The sequence below is a fragment of the Brassica rapa genome, chromosome A09 (genome assembly GCF_000309985.2).
Source record: "Brassica rapa cultivar Chiifu-401-42 chromosome A09, CAAS_Brap_v3.01, whole genome shotgun sequence".
Classification (NCBI taxonomy): Eukaryota; Viridiplantae; Streptophyta; class Magnoliopsida; order Brassicales; family Brassicaceae; genus Brassica; species Brassica rapa.
Window position 1 is genome coordinate 849,504 of NC_024803.2, and position 13,735 is coordinate 863,238.

General features: G+C 29.7%; 1 protein-coding gene across 1 annotated transcript; it reads left to right on the forward strand.

Annotated features, from left to right (window-relative positions):
• Nucleotides 1–8,035: 8,035 nt before the first annotated feature.
• Nucleotides 8,036–10,775, forward strand: LOC103836708 (elongation factor Tu, mitochondrial). Its single transcript, XM_009113002.3, has 12 exons — nt 8,036–8,288; nt 8,359–8,434; nt 8,501–8,593; nt 8,683–8,757; nt 9,014–9,118; nt 9,195–9,285; nt 9,378–9,583; nt 9,668–9,751; nt 9,829–9,894; nt 9,970–10,032; nt 10,104–10,344; nt 10,434–10,775. Exons 1-12 carry the CDS (start codon nt 8,095–8,097, stop codon nt 10,502–10,504), a joined length of 1,365 nt encoding a protein of 454 aa, XP_009111250.1. The 5' UTR covers nt 8,036–8,094; the 3' UTR covers nt 10,505–10,775.
• The last annotated feature ends 2,960 nt before the right edge of the window (nt 10,776–13,735 follow it).

Here is a 13,735-nt window from a genome sequence, read left to right on the forward strand (position 1 = left end):
GTGTCGCCATATTCAAAATATTTGAATTGAATCGGATAATGTAGTTATTTTGGTATACATATTAAATCCATTTTAGATATATTGGTTATTTGGATATTTTTAAGTTTCTATACATCAAAAATAATATATTTAAATCTCGGAGGACCCAACTCGAGAACCATACGTAAATTTATAATATCCAAGCGGACCTAATTATAAAACCCAAAAAAATTTGATATCCGAAAGAAACATAAAACAACCCGTACCTAAATGGGTACCCGAATATCTATTGCTAACTAATTATGTAAAAAATAAATATAGAAAGAGTTTTTTTATTTAGTATAATAATTATATGGTGTGAAAAATTAAGTGACAATATATGTAATACATTTTTATTATTTTGATCTAAGTAATTATTTTGTTCACATAAATAATATGTTTGGCTACATAGTTTTTCACCGATTAAAACTAAGATAAAAAAAATTAGTAAAACAGAATAAACCAAAATTTTAACCATATGCAAAACTCGATTATTTTATATTTTAATTTTTATAATTGGTACAAAGTTAATGTTGATTAACTATTAAATAAAATCTGTGCTATTATTATTATAGTAATATAATTAATGATATAATGTATTGTTAAGATAATATTATTAATGAAGTTTTTAAACTGGACGAAAAATGAAATAACAATTAACGTAATAATTTGTTGAAAGGAAGGTTAATTCTATTTGTAATTCAGTTTTTTAATATTATAGATGATTTATTCATTTCCGCAGATTGTTAATGAAATAATAAACTTTCATATATGATGATAATTTATCTAATATCATCTGTCAAAAAATATTTTGGGTAAATATAATCATATTTCCCCACTTAATTTTTTTTTATCCCCACTTAAAATTTTGATAGATGATATTAGATAAAATATTAGTTCTTTTCAATACTATTTTCTCTGCTTTTTATCAATATATACCATAACAACTGCACCATTTCTTCAGTTGGTAATGCGAAGATGATATATAGAGACGTCAAACTCGCAATCTTTTCTAGGAGTAAACTGAAGCAATTCAAACCTCTCCTGCCAAGCTGGATCCTATAAGATGTTGGGCAACCAACGTTATCTTACACTGCCTTGTTTTTCCTTTATTTTTTTGCCTTGGTAGAGTAATTATAGATTGCACTTATTGTAAATCAGAACATCATTTATATGATATTAACATTCTTAGCAAAAAAATATATAAAAAATAAATAAATTAACTACTTACTAGTAAACTGTATATATAAAATGTAATAAATTGATTGTTCCATGTTTAAGTGTTCTTTACCTTTACACCAAACCAAAGTGGCAAACTCATGAGTCATGATTTCAAGGACCATGTCCATGAGGCCCGTGGAATATGATCTAAGAGATGACGTATAAAATAATACAAATCAATTTGATTTGTATATATGTCCAAGATATTAACTAGTCTAAAGACCTTTTACTATTGTCGTTGTTCTCATTTGACCTTTTCCTTTGTTTACAAGTCAATCGACTAACAACCAAAAAGGTCCCTTCTACGTGATTAATTATAATATTTATGACATTATGTAGCACAGTTACATTACACGATTAAAAAGAGAGAAAGTACTTGGATTCTTGTAACATTTCTGATTAAGGCCAAAATCTCTAAATATCCAATATAAGATGGTTGACAAAAGTAATAATTGAATTTAGTGGTAATACTAATTACAACATATACCCATAAGGAGCAAAACGTTATGTAGCATTGTCAAAAAGCTTCGAAGAAGCAATGAATGATGGGTTAGAAACAACGAAATGTAAACTTATGGGACCCGAATGAAAAGTCTACAATTTCGTGGGGGGAGGTGAAAACTGGCCCTACGTCTTCCAGATTTGTGGGTCGCATGAACATCTCCACCCTCTAAAATCAGTAGATTCCCGTTTCCACTACCTAAGGCACAAACTCAAAAGAGAGCATGGGGTTAACCACGAACCCTTGGTGACCCCTAAAAGTGTTGCTCATTTTATTCATAAGAAGTTTCTAGTCATGGTTCACGGAGATATATATACATGTAAACTTTAAGACCGTATGCAAGTTATTATCACATAACTTTACTAAATAAAATTCTTAATAGCTTTTTCTGGTATTATATATGATGCAAACCCCAATTAATTTGAAAGTAGACAACGTTGTTGAATACAAATACACTATGTTGAACATTTTAAATGAAGTTTATAACCAACTAGTCCAAAAACAACACTCGATCGACAAATAATTCTGTATGTACAATATTTTCAATAGACAGATTGTCTATGCACACACAGTGGCGGAGCTAGCTTGACATGAGGGGGGTCAATTGACCCATGTGACTTTTGACAAATTTAATTTTCATGCTTATATAATTCACTTTTCATAGATAATTTAGTATTATGACCCTCATGATCCAAGTCTAAATACTCTATGTGCACCTAGTCAATAAACATTTTGGATTGATCATTTGCTTATGGTAATATTATTGACCCTCTTGAAACTCATTTCTGACTCCGCCACTGTGCACACATGAATATAACAAACGCTTCTGTCCACGACATTCTTGAACTCGACTTCGGATAAGCTTTGCATTCTATGACTTGAAAGAAATTGTAGCATTTTGAAAACCAAATTTCTCTGATGTAATAATTTTTAAATATTAAACACTTAGGCCAATCGTTTCCACCAATTATTTACATATCTAATGCACATTTTCTTATTAAATAATTAATCATATAAATCTCTTATATATTAATTTTTTCATTCGTTAGGAAATAAAGTTTCTTTTTCTTAAAAGAATATTGTTACATGTGTTGGACTGTAATGAGTTTTTATATTCTTCCAACTTTGATCGGAGTTTTGCTCTCTAAATGAAGTAAGTCTTTAAGTAGCCTTTTCCCATTAACATACATATATCAATAATTTAAACATGTCGAATATGTGGATATCGCATTATTCGTGTATATAGAGATACCCTCCTTCCATGTGAGAAAGATGGTCCAACCAAGTAAAAGCTAGCATGTATATTTGTTTATTGTGAACCTTTACATACAATTATATAACTTATTTTATTAATCATTAAGTATTGATTGGTGTAAAGCTTATAATTATTATTGTTCATGGAATATGAGCCAGGCTCTACAAGAAGAAAGATAGAATAGTTTCTCTCTTTTTGCAAATTGCTAAGAATAATTTATCTCGAGAATGAGGAATCAAAAGATGACTTTTTCACTTTATCAATTTATCTGGAGTTTGTATGTAATATGTATATAAATTTTCATGTTGACAGCATTACAAGTACAGATATTTATGTGGTTATGTAGTATTGACACACTGACGTTCTTAGTGCAACAACGAAACTACGTTTGTGTTGGTAAAAAATAGCAACCTCAACTAGTTGTACCTTAGTGGCAAAGATAATTTGAGGTACAACGTAAATCTATTTATACTAAATTTGATTTAGCTGAAAACAATATAATTGGTATTTATTCAGTCTGAGTTTAGATTTTGATCCACACTGTTTACAAAATAGTCTAGTAGCTTCAGCTTTTTTTTTAGCATTAGTTAGAATACAGTTTAAATTAACTGAGGTCAGACAAAGTAATAGCTAATCTACTTTGTAACGTTAAATATATCTTTTCAGGCATCAACCGTATCAACTATTAAGGGCATGACTGGTTTTCCCGCTACCACCCGCAAACGCAGCTTTTGCGGTTGGTAGCGGTTGTTGGCGTTTTGCAACAATCGCTCAAACCGTTCCAAACCGCTCCAAATCGCTCTGAACCTCATAAATTCAAAAGCTCGTTCCAGCTAGCGTTTGCGGTTGCGGGCGGTTGCGGGAGGATAAAAAAAATTTCTTTTTTTCCAAAACAATATAAATACAAAAATAAAAATATTCAATAAAAAAATTAAATTAGAATTATAAAAATGCTAAAATATATCTATTAAATTTTAATTAATATTATAAAACTTTAAAATAAAAATATTTTCTATATTTTTAAAAAAATTAAACTATAACTTTCTAAATATAACTTTTATATTTATTATAATATTATTATTTTTGATATTTTTATAATTGTATAAAATGTAAATATTGTTAATTTATTATTTAACCGCTGCTGCACTTTGTAGTTAACCAGTCATAAGTATCCCGCAAACGCACCAATTTTTAACCGCAGAACCAGTCGTACAAATCTCTTAAAACCGCTAGAAACCGCAACCACCCGCATCTACAAACTCCCGCAACCGCAACCGCAATCGCTGCGGTTGAACCAGTCAGGCCCTAAGACATTAAAAACATAGCGATCATTCTCTGTGATACGAAGTTTTAATTTTAGTTTCCAAAAAAACTTTTAATTTCTATTATCTTAATTAGCTATATTCTTATTTTCTTACATATTATTATGTATAGTCATTTATAAAATATCTTGTACATTATAGATCATATAGTTAAATTCTATCTTATGACTATATGATAATTACATCAATGTTTATGGATATCCTGGCATCCTGCGAAGTCCATTTTAACCATAAACATAGGTTTACGATATTACTGGATAATCATACAAAACTCAGCTTTTAGCCTCTAGATGTAAGTTATAACAGAGGGAATTTAATAACGATGAGAGATTAGCGATATATTGACAAACAATTAAAGTAGGAAAAGTGGTATTCTTTTTTCTTAGCTTTTTTTTTTTTTTTGTAACTCTTCTTTTTTCTTAGCTTTGCCGCTAAAAAGTACGATAAATGGAAAATATGCTCTTGTCTTCTGAGCCTCAAAGCCTTAAGAAGATTCTTACATATCTTACATGTCAAAGTAGTAAAGAGATAGTCGGTAACACATTCCCATGTGGTCCGGAAAACAAAAGTTCCTTATATTTTTTGGGAATATTAATAGGCAAATTGGTGTAGGATTTGAGTATTCTATGTTGCGTACGTAAAACATACAGTAGTCTGTAGTGATTATTAAAAATTAATCTGTCTTTGATCCAGTGGTTGGTTTCATGATCTTAGACTTCGATAATATGTGAAGTTTCTTCCTTTTTCGGTTAAATATTGTAATGGATTAAAGTTAAAAAAAAGTTACTGTAATGGATTTAAAAAGAGAAGTAACCATGTTATGTTTAACATTCTAACTCTGGAGTTTATGATGTTCATACAATGAGATATAGAAAACTATTATGCATATATTCCTTATTTATTAATTGAGAAACTTTAAAACATGTGAGTGATATTATGTGTTATCATCAGAATTTACTCTTAAATTTTTTAGAGAAATATATTGGTTTATCTAAACATATATATACTATATATTTATTAAACTAATTATAAAATTAATTAGTAATCTACAAAACATAATATTACTTATTTTTTTAAAAATAAAAATTACGGAATTACCTAATGTGATTAAAATATATATGAAAATTAATAATTCTGAATAATAAAAGTTTGATAATAATTTGTATATTCTCTATCATTTTTTAATTCTATATTATTAAGGTAAATTAAATAATCAAATTAAGTATATAATAATTTTTAGTATTTTCCGTATATGCTATATTTTGAATTTTAAAAATGAGTATAAATTACTAAAAATTGTTAAAAATCTCACTTGAAAATTCTGTGATCAATTATTTAATTTTTATTATAGCAAAGACAAAAAGATCATAAAACCATATGAGTAGAATTTTTTGTATAATAGATATTAAAAATGTATATCTATTTTAATATTGTTTAAATGCTACTATATACCATATAAAATATTTTAATTTCAAAATTTTAGAAATATGTATTATATTTGAATTGACAAAAATTGAATTCTTTTTACAATTTTAATTTAAGCAATCAATAAAATATATTTTACATACCTTTATTATTTTTAAAAAAGTTATTTATTTGACAAATATTTCATATCTTACAGAACGCAGATTATTACTTAGTATCAAATTACATACATCAATCTTCTATTTTTCTAACTTATAAGTATATTGTTGGGTGGGGCTGTGATGCATTTTCGTTGTAGAGATGTACACGTTTCAACCAACTTCAGTTAACCATAACAAAAAAGCTTATTATCAAAAAAATTAAACATATATAAAAAAAATTAAACATATAATTTGGAGGTTACATATTTTTCCATGGGTTCGACGATTATGTTTTGAATGCATATATGTGCTTTCTGTTGTATATGTTTCTATAGAAAATTCCAATTTTTAATACTTTTTTGAAGGGATGCCTTCATCTCAAATTTCGAAACTATAAAGTCTAAAAATTAGAAATGTTTACCCCGATCGGTTGCCTAGTTTTTTAGTTGCTCTTATCAAATTCAGTATAGTGTGCTTTGAAGAAGTTGGTTGAGTCACGAAATCGTTAAAATCGCTGAAATTGTTCGTTATTGATGTTGTTAATCTATTTTAGAGGTTTATAACCCTTGTCAAATTCAGTAAAATAAGTTGTTGTTTTTGTGTATGATAAAACCATTTTCAAAGATAAAATGATATATATATATATATATATATATATATATATATAGTAATAAAAAGTCAGGCACTATTTTTATTTTTCAATACTAGTTTTATCTCTGAAACTGGTTTGATTTGGCATGATTTTATCAATCACATTTTATACAAATTATGGTTTAAGTGTACATTTCAGCTAAACACCTAATACATGTGAGTATTAAGTTAATTCCCACTTTTTTACGAGTATGAAATTTTGTTGTACCATCAAACCAAACTTCTGGTGTTGGGACGTAAAAAGCTTTCATGCTTTCTTGTTGATATACTGGTGGAAGAATCGTGATCTTCAAAGAAAACTTTCATGTACAAAGGCTTCAACATCGTTAATGGCATCTTGGGGTATCAAGAAATAATAGGATTGATATAGACTATTAAGAAATAAAGTAAGGCGGTCCATGGCAACGCATGTGATTAGACGAACTACTAGCATGCAACGTGGATAAGTAGGAACCGTTGCTTTGGAAAGCATAAGAGAGACATCAATTACAAATGAAATCGCCTAAACACTACAAAATGCATCAGTATATTGTGACATTTGAGATGGTCTTGAGTCTTGACAAAGATATACAACTTAATCCCGACATACATGTCTATTGAAGAAACGCAACTCATTTAATTCGGGATCTCTTTCATGTATAGTTGTAGACAACTTGTACACTCTTTATTAATTCAAAAAGAAGAATAAATATATTAGAGAGTTCTAGATTTTTGGATATAAACATTTTTCAGACTGGGATCACAATAAGTTTTTTTTTTAACAGATAGAGTTATTTTTTCAAATATAAATTTATCTTGGATATTTTGAGCTGACATAAAAATTAAAATAAACATTTTGTAAAAGTTATTTTCTTTAGAATAAATTTTACTAAATAAACTATCCTATACCTAGTTTTATAATAACTGCGGTTAGAAGACTAAACATAAATGTAAAAATAGAAACCCATTTATAAAAGAGAAACATCTTCAAAAAGCATCAAATCAAAACAAGTATTTGTCCCCACTATAGCAAACCAAAAAAAAAGAAATTACCGTTTATTAAAATTATTAAAAAAACATAACTACAAATAGTTTGGGATTTAATTTTAGAATTTAAAACAATAATATTTAGTAAAAATAATTAGTCTTTTTGCTCCTTAATAAATGTTATGTTTGTGACAATTGTTATAGTGATATTTACTCTTTACATAATTCAGTAATGATATAATAGTTGATTTGACATACATAATGACCTATATTTTATAATTAAAAACTGAAAAAATGGTTTAAAAATCCAATGAAAGAAAGCTAAAAAAAAACTAAAATTATTTATAAACTGAAACCCCAAGTTTATCTTTAAATGTGCCTAAAAAACTCTATATCCAAATTGATTCATGGTAATGTTAACAAGTTTTTCGGGCATCTATGGGCCATTATTAGTTTAAATGGGCCAATAATAGTAAAAAAAGGAACTCAAAAATGGGCTTATCCGGGTCGGGTCGGGTTATAAGAAATGAAATAACAGAAACCCTCACAGGCGACTAAAACCCCCAATCTCACTTCTTCCTGTGTAGACTCAAAATGGCTTCCGTCGCTCTTCGTAACCCTACCTCGAAGCGGATTCTTCCCTTCTCCTCTCAGATCTACTCGCGCTGCGGTGGCTCCATTTCTTCTCCTCCTCCCTCGATCTCGCATTCAATCGGAGGAGATGATCTGTCTCCTCCGTCAAGTTTCGGAGCTTCTCTGTGGAGATCGATGGCTACTTTTACTCGAAAGTGAGTTTCTTTCTCATTGATTTTGAATTGGTTTGGAGATTGGTTTAATGATTGTGTTCTTTTGTTGCAGTAAACCTCATGTGAATGTGGGAACGATTGGGCATGTGGATCACGGGAAGACTACGCTAACTGCTGCAATCACAAAGGTGATTCTTTTTTCTAAACATTGATGATAGAGAGTTTCTAATAGATTGATTCTACTAATTGTTTAGGTTCTTGCGGAAGAGGGGAAAGCGAAAGCTATTGCCTTTGATGAAATTGATAAAGCTCCTGAAGAGAAGAAGAGAGGGATTACTATTGCTACGGTTTGTGTTTTTATCTTCTTATTCTTGTCTTCAAGAGAATGTTTTTTTTTTGCTTTAGTCTTTTTACTTGATGGTACTTGTTTATGTAGGCTCATGTGGAGTATGAGACTGCTAAGCGTCACTATGCTCATGTGGATTGTCCTGGACACGCAGATTATGTTAAGGTAAGAAGCAAAACGTTCTTTGTATTTCATATAGGTGTTGCCAATAATGATACTCTAGAAAATTCATAATATGTCACATGTCACATGTGATCATGGCTTTGAAGTATGATTAGTGGAAGTATTATTATGTGGGAATGCATCATAGTATAAGTGACATGTTTAGTGGAGTAGCATGCATCAGTATATAGATTTTTCTTTTGAAATACTTTGATGAACACTTGAGTTGAGCGTCAATGGTTAAGTTGCTTACTTTCAGAATATGATCACTGGAGCTGCACAAATGGATGGTGGGATTCTTGTGGTTTCAGGTCCTGATGGACCCATGCCTCAGACTAAGGAACATATTCTACTTGCACGTCAGGTTTGCATCATTACAATCTCAACACTTAAAGCTACTCAAAATGAGGTTAGATATTAATTTTGTGATGTTCCAACAGGTTGGTGTTCCATCACTTGTGTGCTTCTTAAACAAAGTCGATGTGGTGGATGATCCGGAGTTGCTGGAGCTTGTAGAGATGGAACTGCGTGGTTTGTGAATCTTTTATGTTACAGAATTTAGTTTTCTGATCGTATGAAGTAGTTCAAGCATCTGACTGACATCAACTCTTGTCTTGATCCAGAACTTCTCAGCTTCTACAAGTTTCCAGGGGATGATATTCCCATCATCAGGGGATCTGCTCTGTCTGCACTGCAGGGCACTAACGATGAAATAGGACGGCAAGCTATATTGAAGCTAATGGACGCTGTTGATGAATACATACCAGACCCTGTTCGTGTGCTGGACAAGCCTTTCTTGATGCCAATTGAGGATGTTTTCTCGATTCAGGTATACTAATCTGCATCCTTGCGTTTTCTCCATTCACTCCCTTGTTTCGGAAAATAAGTTCTGATAGTTTTCTTCTTCTTAAAGGGACGTGGAACTGTTGCAACGGGTCGGATTGAACAAGGAGTCATCAAAGTGGGTGAAGAAGTCGAGATATTGGGTTTAAAAGACGTGAGTGTGTATGAATACTGCGTTTATTCAACCAAAGTAGTGATTACAGTTAAGCATTTTCTTGATTTGATTTCCAGGGACCTCCAATGAAATCGACTGTAACTGGGGTCGAGATGTTCAAGAAGATTTTGGATAATGGACAGGTAAAGGCACCATCGAGAGATTACAAAGACAGGTTCTAGGCATGTTTGATTAAACTTTGGCTTTCATTATGTTAGGCTGGTGATAATGTAGGACTTCTTCTTCGTGGGCTAAAGAGAGAAGACATCCAGCGTGGAATGGTAAGCTTATACATCCTTATTTTGACTAGTGGATGATTGAATGTGAGCATACTAATGCTTTTGCTTATTAGGTAATTGCTAAGCCTGGCTCATGCAAGACATACAAGAAGTTTGAAGCAGAGATTTATGTGCTCACAAAGGACGAAGGTGGACGTCACACTGCTTTTCTCTCCAACTACAGGCCTCAGTTTTACTTGAGGACTGCAGATATCACGGGAAGAGTAGAGTTACCAGAAGAAGTGAAGATGGTTATGCCTGGTGACAATGTCACTGCAGTTTTCGAGCTTATCATGCCTGTCCCACTCGAAATAGGTCAAGAATCCTTCAGACACTCTCCCTTTATGTGCTTCCAACAGTTTCAGTTTCAGTTTCTGACTTGCTGTCACTATTTGTCAAAACAGGTCAAAGATTTGCTCTGAGGGAAGGAGGCAGAACAGTTGGAGCTGGTGTTGTGTCAAAAGTGATGACTTAGGGAGTTCTCAAAAGGCACATTCTTACGTTTTCTCTAGGAACCCATCAGTGATGTGTTTTGTTTCCTTTTGGTTTCACTGCTTTGAAATAACACAGAAACATATCTCAAGTTTCCATCGAGAAGATTAGTATTTTCTGCAATTGTTTAGTATTTTAATATGTTTTGAGTTTTAATTATACCACTATAGCTTGATCCGCACGGCCGTGCGGGTATCTGTTTTTTACTTTACTATTTAAATGTTTATTGGTTAGTATTTTAAACATTTAGCATATTTTAAAAAGTTTGTAAACATAAAAATTAAATAGTTTATATGGTGTAAAAAAATATTGATCCATGCACATGATGCATTGATATGTTTAAATAATATTTCTTTTAACACGAAATCGTTTTTCAAGTGTAATAATAATTATAATATTTTGATTAGATATGATGAGATTTAGATACAACAGAAAGGAATATTCAGTTTTAAACATTAATACATCATTAATAACTGATTTTTGAAAAGGCGAAGATAAATAAATTATAATATAAATTTTTGTGGTGTCCATTAATTATATTCATCTTTTTACTAAAGTAATTATGTATAGTTACCGAAATGTTAGGAAATTACGTTAGTTTTGTTGCCAAATAATTTTTGTCAGTTATAATTATTTTAGGAAATGATGTAAAGTTGGAAAAGACAAAAATTAATTAAAGTTAAGATTATTTATTACTTCAGTGGCATTGCTTTGTAAATAAGTTGTAAGTTTTGGGAGTATTTTTTATTTTTATTTGTATTTCTATTTTAGTAAGATAGATTTTTTTTTCTAATTTCCTCCATACACGTGAATATATATATATATATATACATAAATCTCTCCTTTTATTATAGTTATACTTAAGTACCATGAAAAATAATTTAGAATACATTAATACAAATGTAGAATGTGGTTAGAAATTTTAAAACAATAGTAAAGATTATAGGCTTCAGTACATTAACCATTTACCAAAAAACTGAATATTTTGTAGGGGTGTTAACACATAGATTTTGAGAAAAATTCAAAATATATAACAATATTTTTTTAATACATAGTTGTATCATGAACTAATATATAATGATGGTATGAGTGGTTTGGTACCTTTGTTATCTCCGTTTTTCTAGAATAGCGATTTTATTGGGGGGTTTCCACTGATTTATGGAGCATATGACGGTTTACTAAATTAATCGATAAAAAAGAGAACGATGCCCATGTACCATGAAAGAGAGTTTAGAATACATTAATATAAATGTCGAATGTGGTTAAAAAATTTAAAACAGCACTAAAGATTATAGGCTTGAGTATATTAACCATTTACCGAAAAGCTGAATATTTTGTAGGGGTTAACACACAAATTTTGAGAAAATTTCAAAAAAATGAAAAAATGTTTTAACGCATAGTTGTATCAAGAACTAACATATAATGATGGTTAGAGAACCTCTGTTGTCTCTATTTCTCTAGAATAACAATTTTATTGGGGTTTGTCCACTCATTTACGGATCATTTAAAGTTTTACTAAATTAATTGATAAAAAATAGAATGATGCCTATGTACCATGAAAAAGAATTTAGAATACATTAATACAAATGTAGAATGTGGTTAGAAATTTTAAAACAACAGTAAAGATTATAGGCTTCAGTACATTAACCATTTACCAAAAAATTGAATATTTTGTAGGCGTTAACACGTAGATTTTAAAAAAAATTCAAAATACATAACAATATTTTTTTAATGCATAGTTGTATCATGAACTAATATATAATGATGGTATGAGTGGTTTGGTACATTTGTTATCTCCGTTTCTCTAGAATAGCGATTTTATTGGGGGTTTCCACTAATTTATAGAACATATGAAGTTTTACTAAATTAATTGATAAAAAAAAGAACGATGCCCATGTACCATGAAAGAGAGTTTAGAATACATTAATATAAATGTCAAATATGGTTAAAAAATTTAAAACAACACTAAAGATTATACGCTTGAGTATATTAACCATTTACCGAAAAACTGAATATTTTGTAGGGGTTGTTAACACACAAATTTTGAGAAAATTTCAAAAAAATGAAATTTTTTTTAATGCATAGTTGTATCAAGAACTAATATATGAAGATGGTTAGAGAGGTTTGAAACCTTTGTTGTCTCCATTTCTCTAGAATAGCAATTTTATTGGGGTTTGTCCACTCATTTAGGAAGCATATAAAGTTTTACTAAATTAATTGATAAAAAATAGAACGAAGCACATGTACCATAAAAAAGAATTTAGAATACATTAATACAAATGTAGAATGTGGTTATAAATTAAAAAAAAAAAGACTAAAGATTATGGGCTTCAGTACATTAACCATTTACCAAAAAACTGAATATGTTGTGGGGGTTAACATATAGATTTTGAGAAAAATTCAAAATATATAATAATATTTTTTTATGCATAGTTGTATCATGAACTAATATATAATGATGGTATGAGTGGTTTGGCACCTTAGTTATCTCCGTTTCTCTGGAATACCAATTTTATTGGGGTTTGTCAACTCATTTAGGGAGCATATGAAGTTCTACTAAATTAATTGATAAAAAAAATAGAACGATGCCCATGTACCATGAAAAAGAATTTAGAATAAATTAATACAAATGTAGAACGTGGTTAGAAATTTAAAAAAAACAGTAAAGATTATAGGTTTCAGTACATTAACCATTTACCGAAAAACTGAATATTGTGTAGGGGTTAACACATAGATTTTGAGAAAATTTCAAAAAAATGAAAAAAATGTTTTAAGGCATAGTTGTATCAAGAACTAACATATGGTGATGGTTAGAGAGGTTTGAAACCTTTGTTGTCTCTATTTCTCTAGAATAACAATTTTATTGGGGTTTGTCCACTCATTTAGGGAGCATATGAAGTTTTACTAAATTAATAAATAAAAAATAAAACGATGCCCTTGTACCATGAAAAAAAATTTATAATACATTAATAAAAATTTAGAATGTGGTTATAAATTAAAAAAAACACTAAAGATTATAGGCTTCAGAATATTAACCATTTACCGAATAACTGAATATTTTGTAGGGGTTAACACACAAATTTTGAGAAAATTTTAAAAAAATGAAAATAATGTTTTAATGCATAGTTGTATCAAGAACTAACATATGATGATGATTAGAGAGGTTTGAAACCTTTGTTGTCTCCATTTCTCTAGAATAGCAATTTTATTGGGG

Excerpts from the sequence above, each read along its gene's own strand:
- LOC103836708 (XM_009113002.3), top strand. The coding sequence starts at position 8,095 with ATGGCTTCCGTCGCTCTTCGTAACCCTACCTCGAAGCGGATTCTTCCC. Across the intron at positions 9,752-9,828 it reads AGATATTGGGTTTAAAAGAC|GGACCTCCAATGAAATCGAC; the intron begins GTGAGTGTGTAT and ends TTTGATTTCCAG. Across the intron at positions 10,345-10,433 it reads GCCTGTCCCACTCGAAATAG|GTCAAAGATTTGCTCTGAGG; the intron begins GTCAAGAATCCT and ends TTGTCAAAACAG.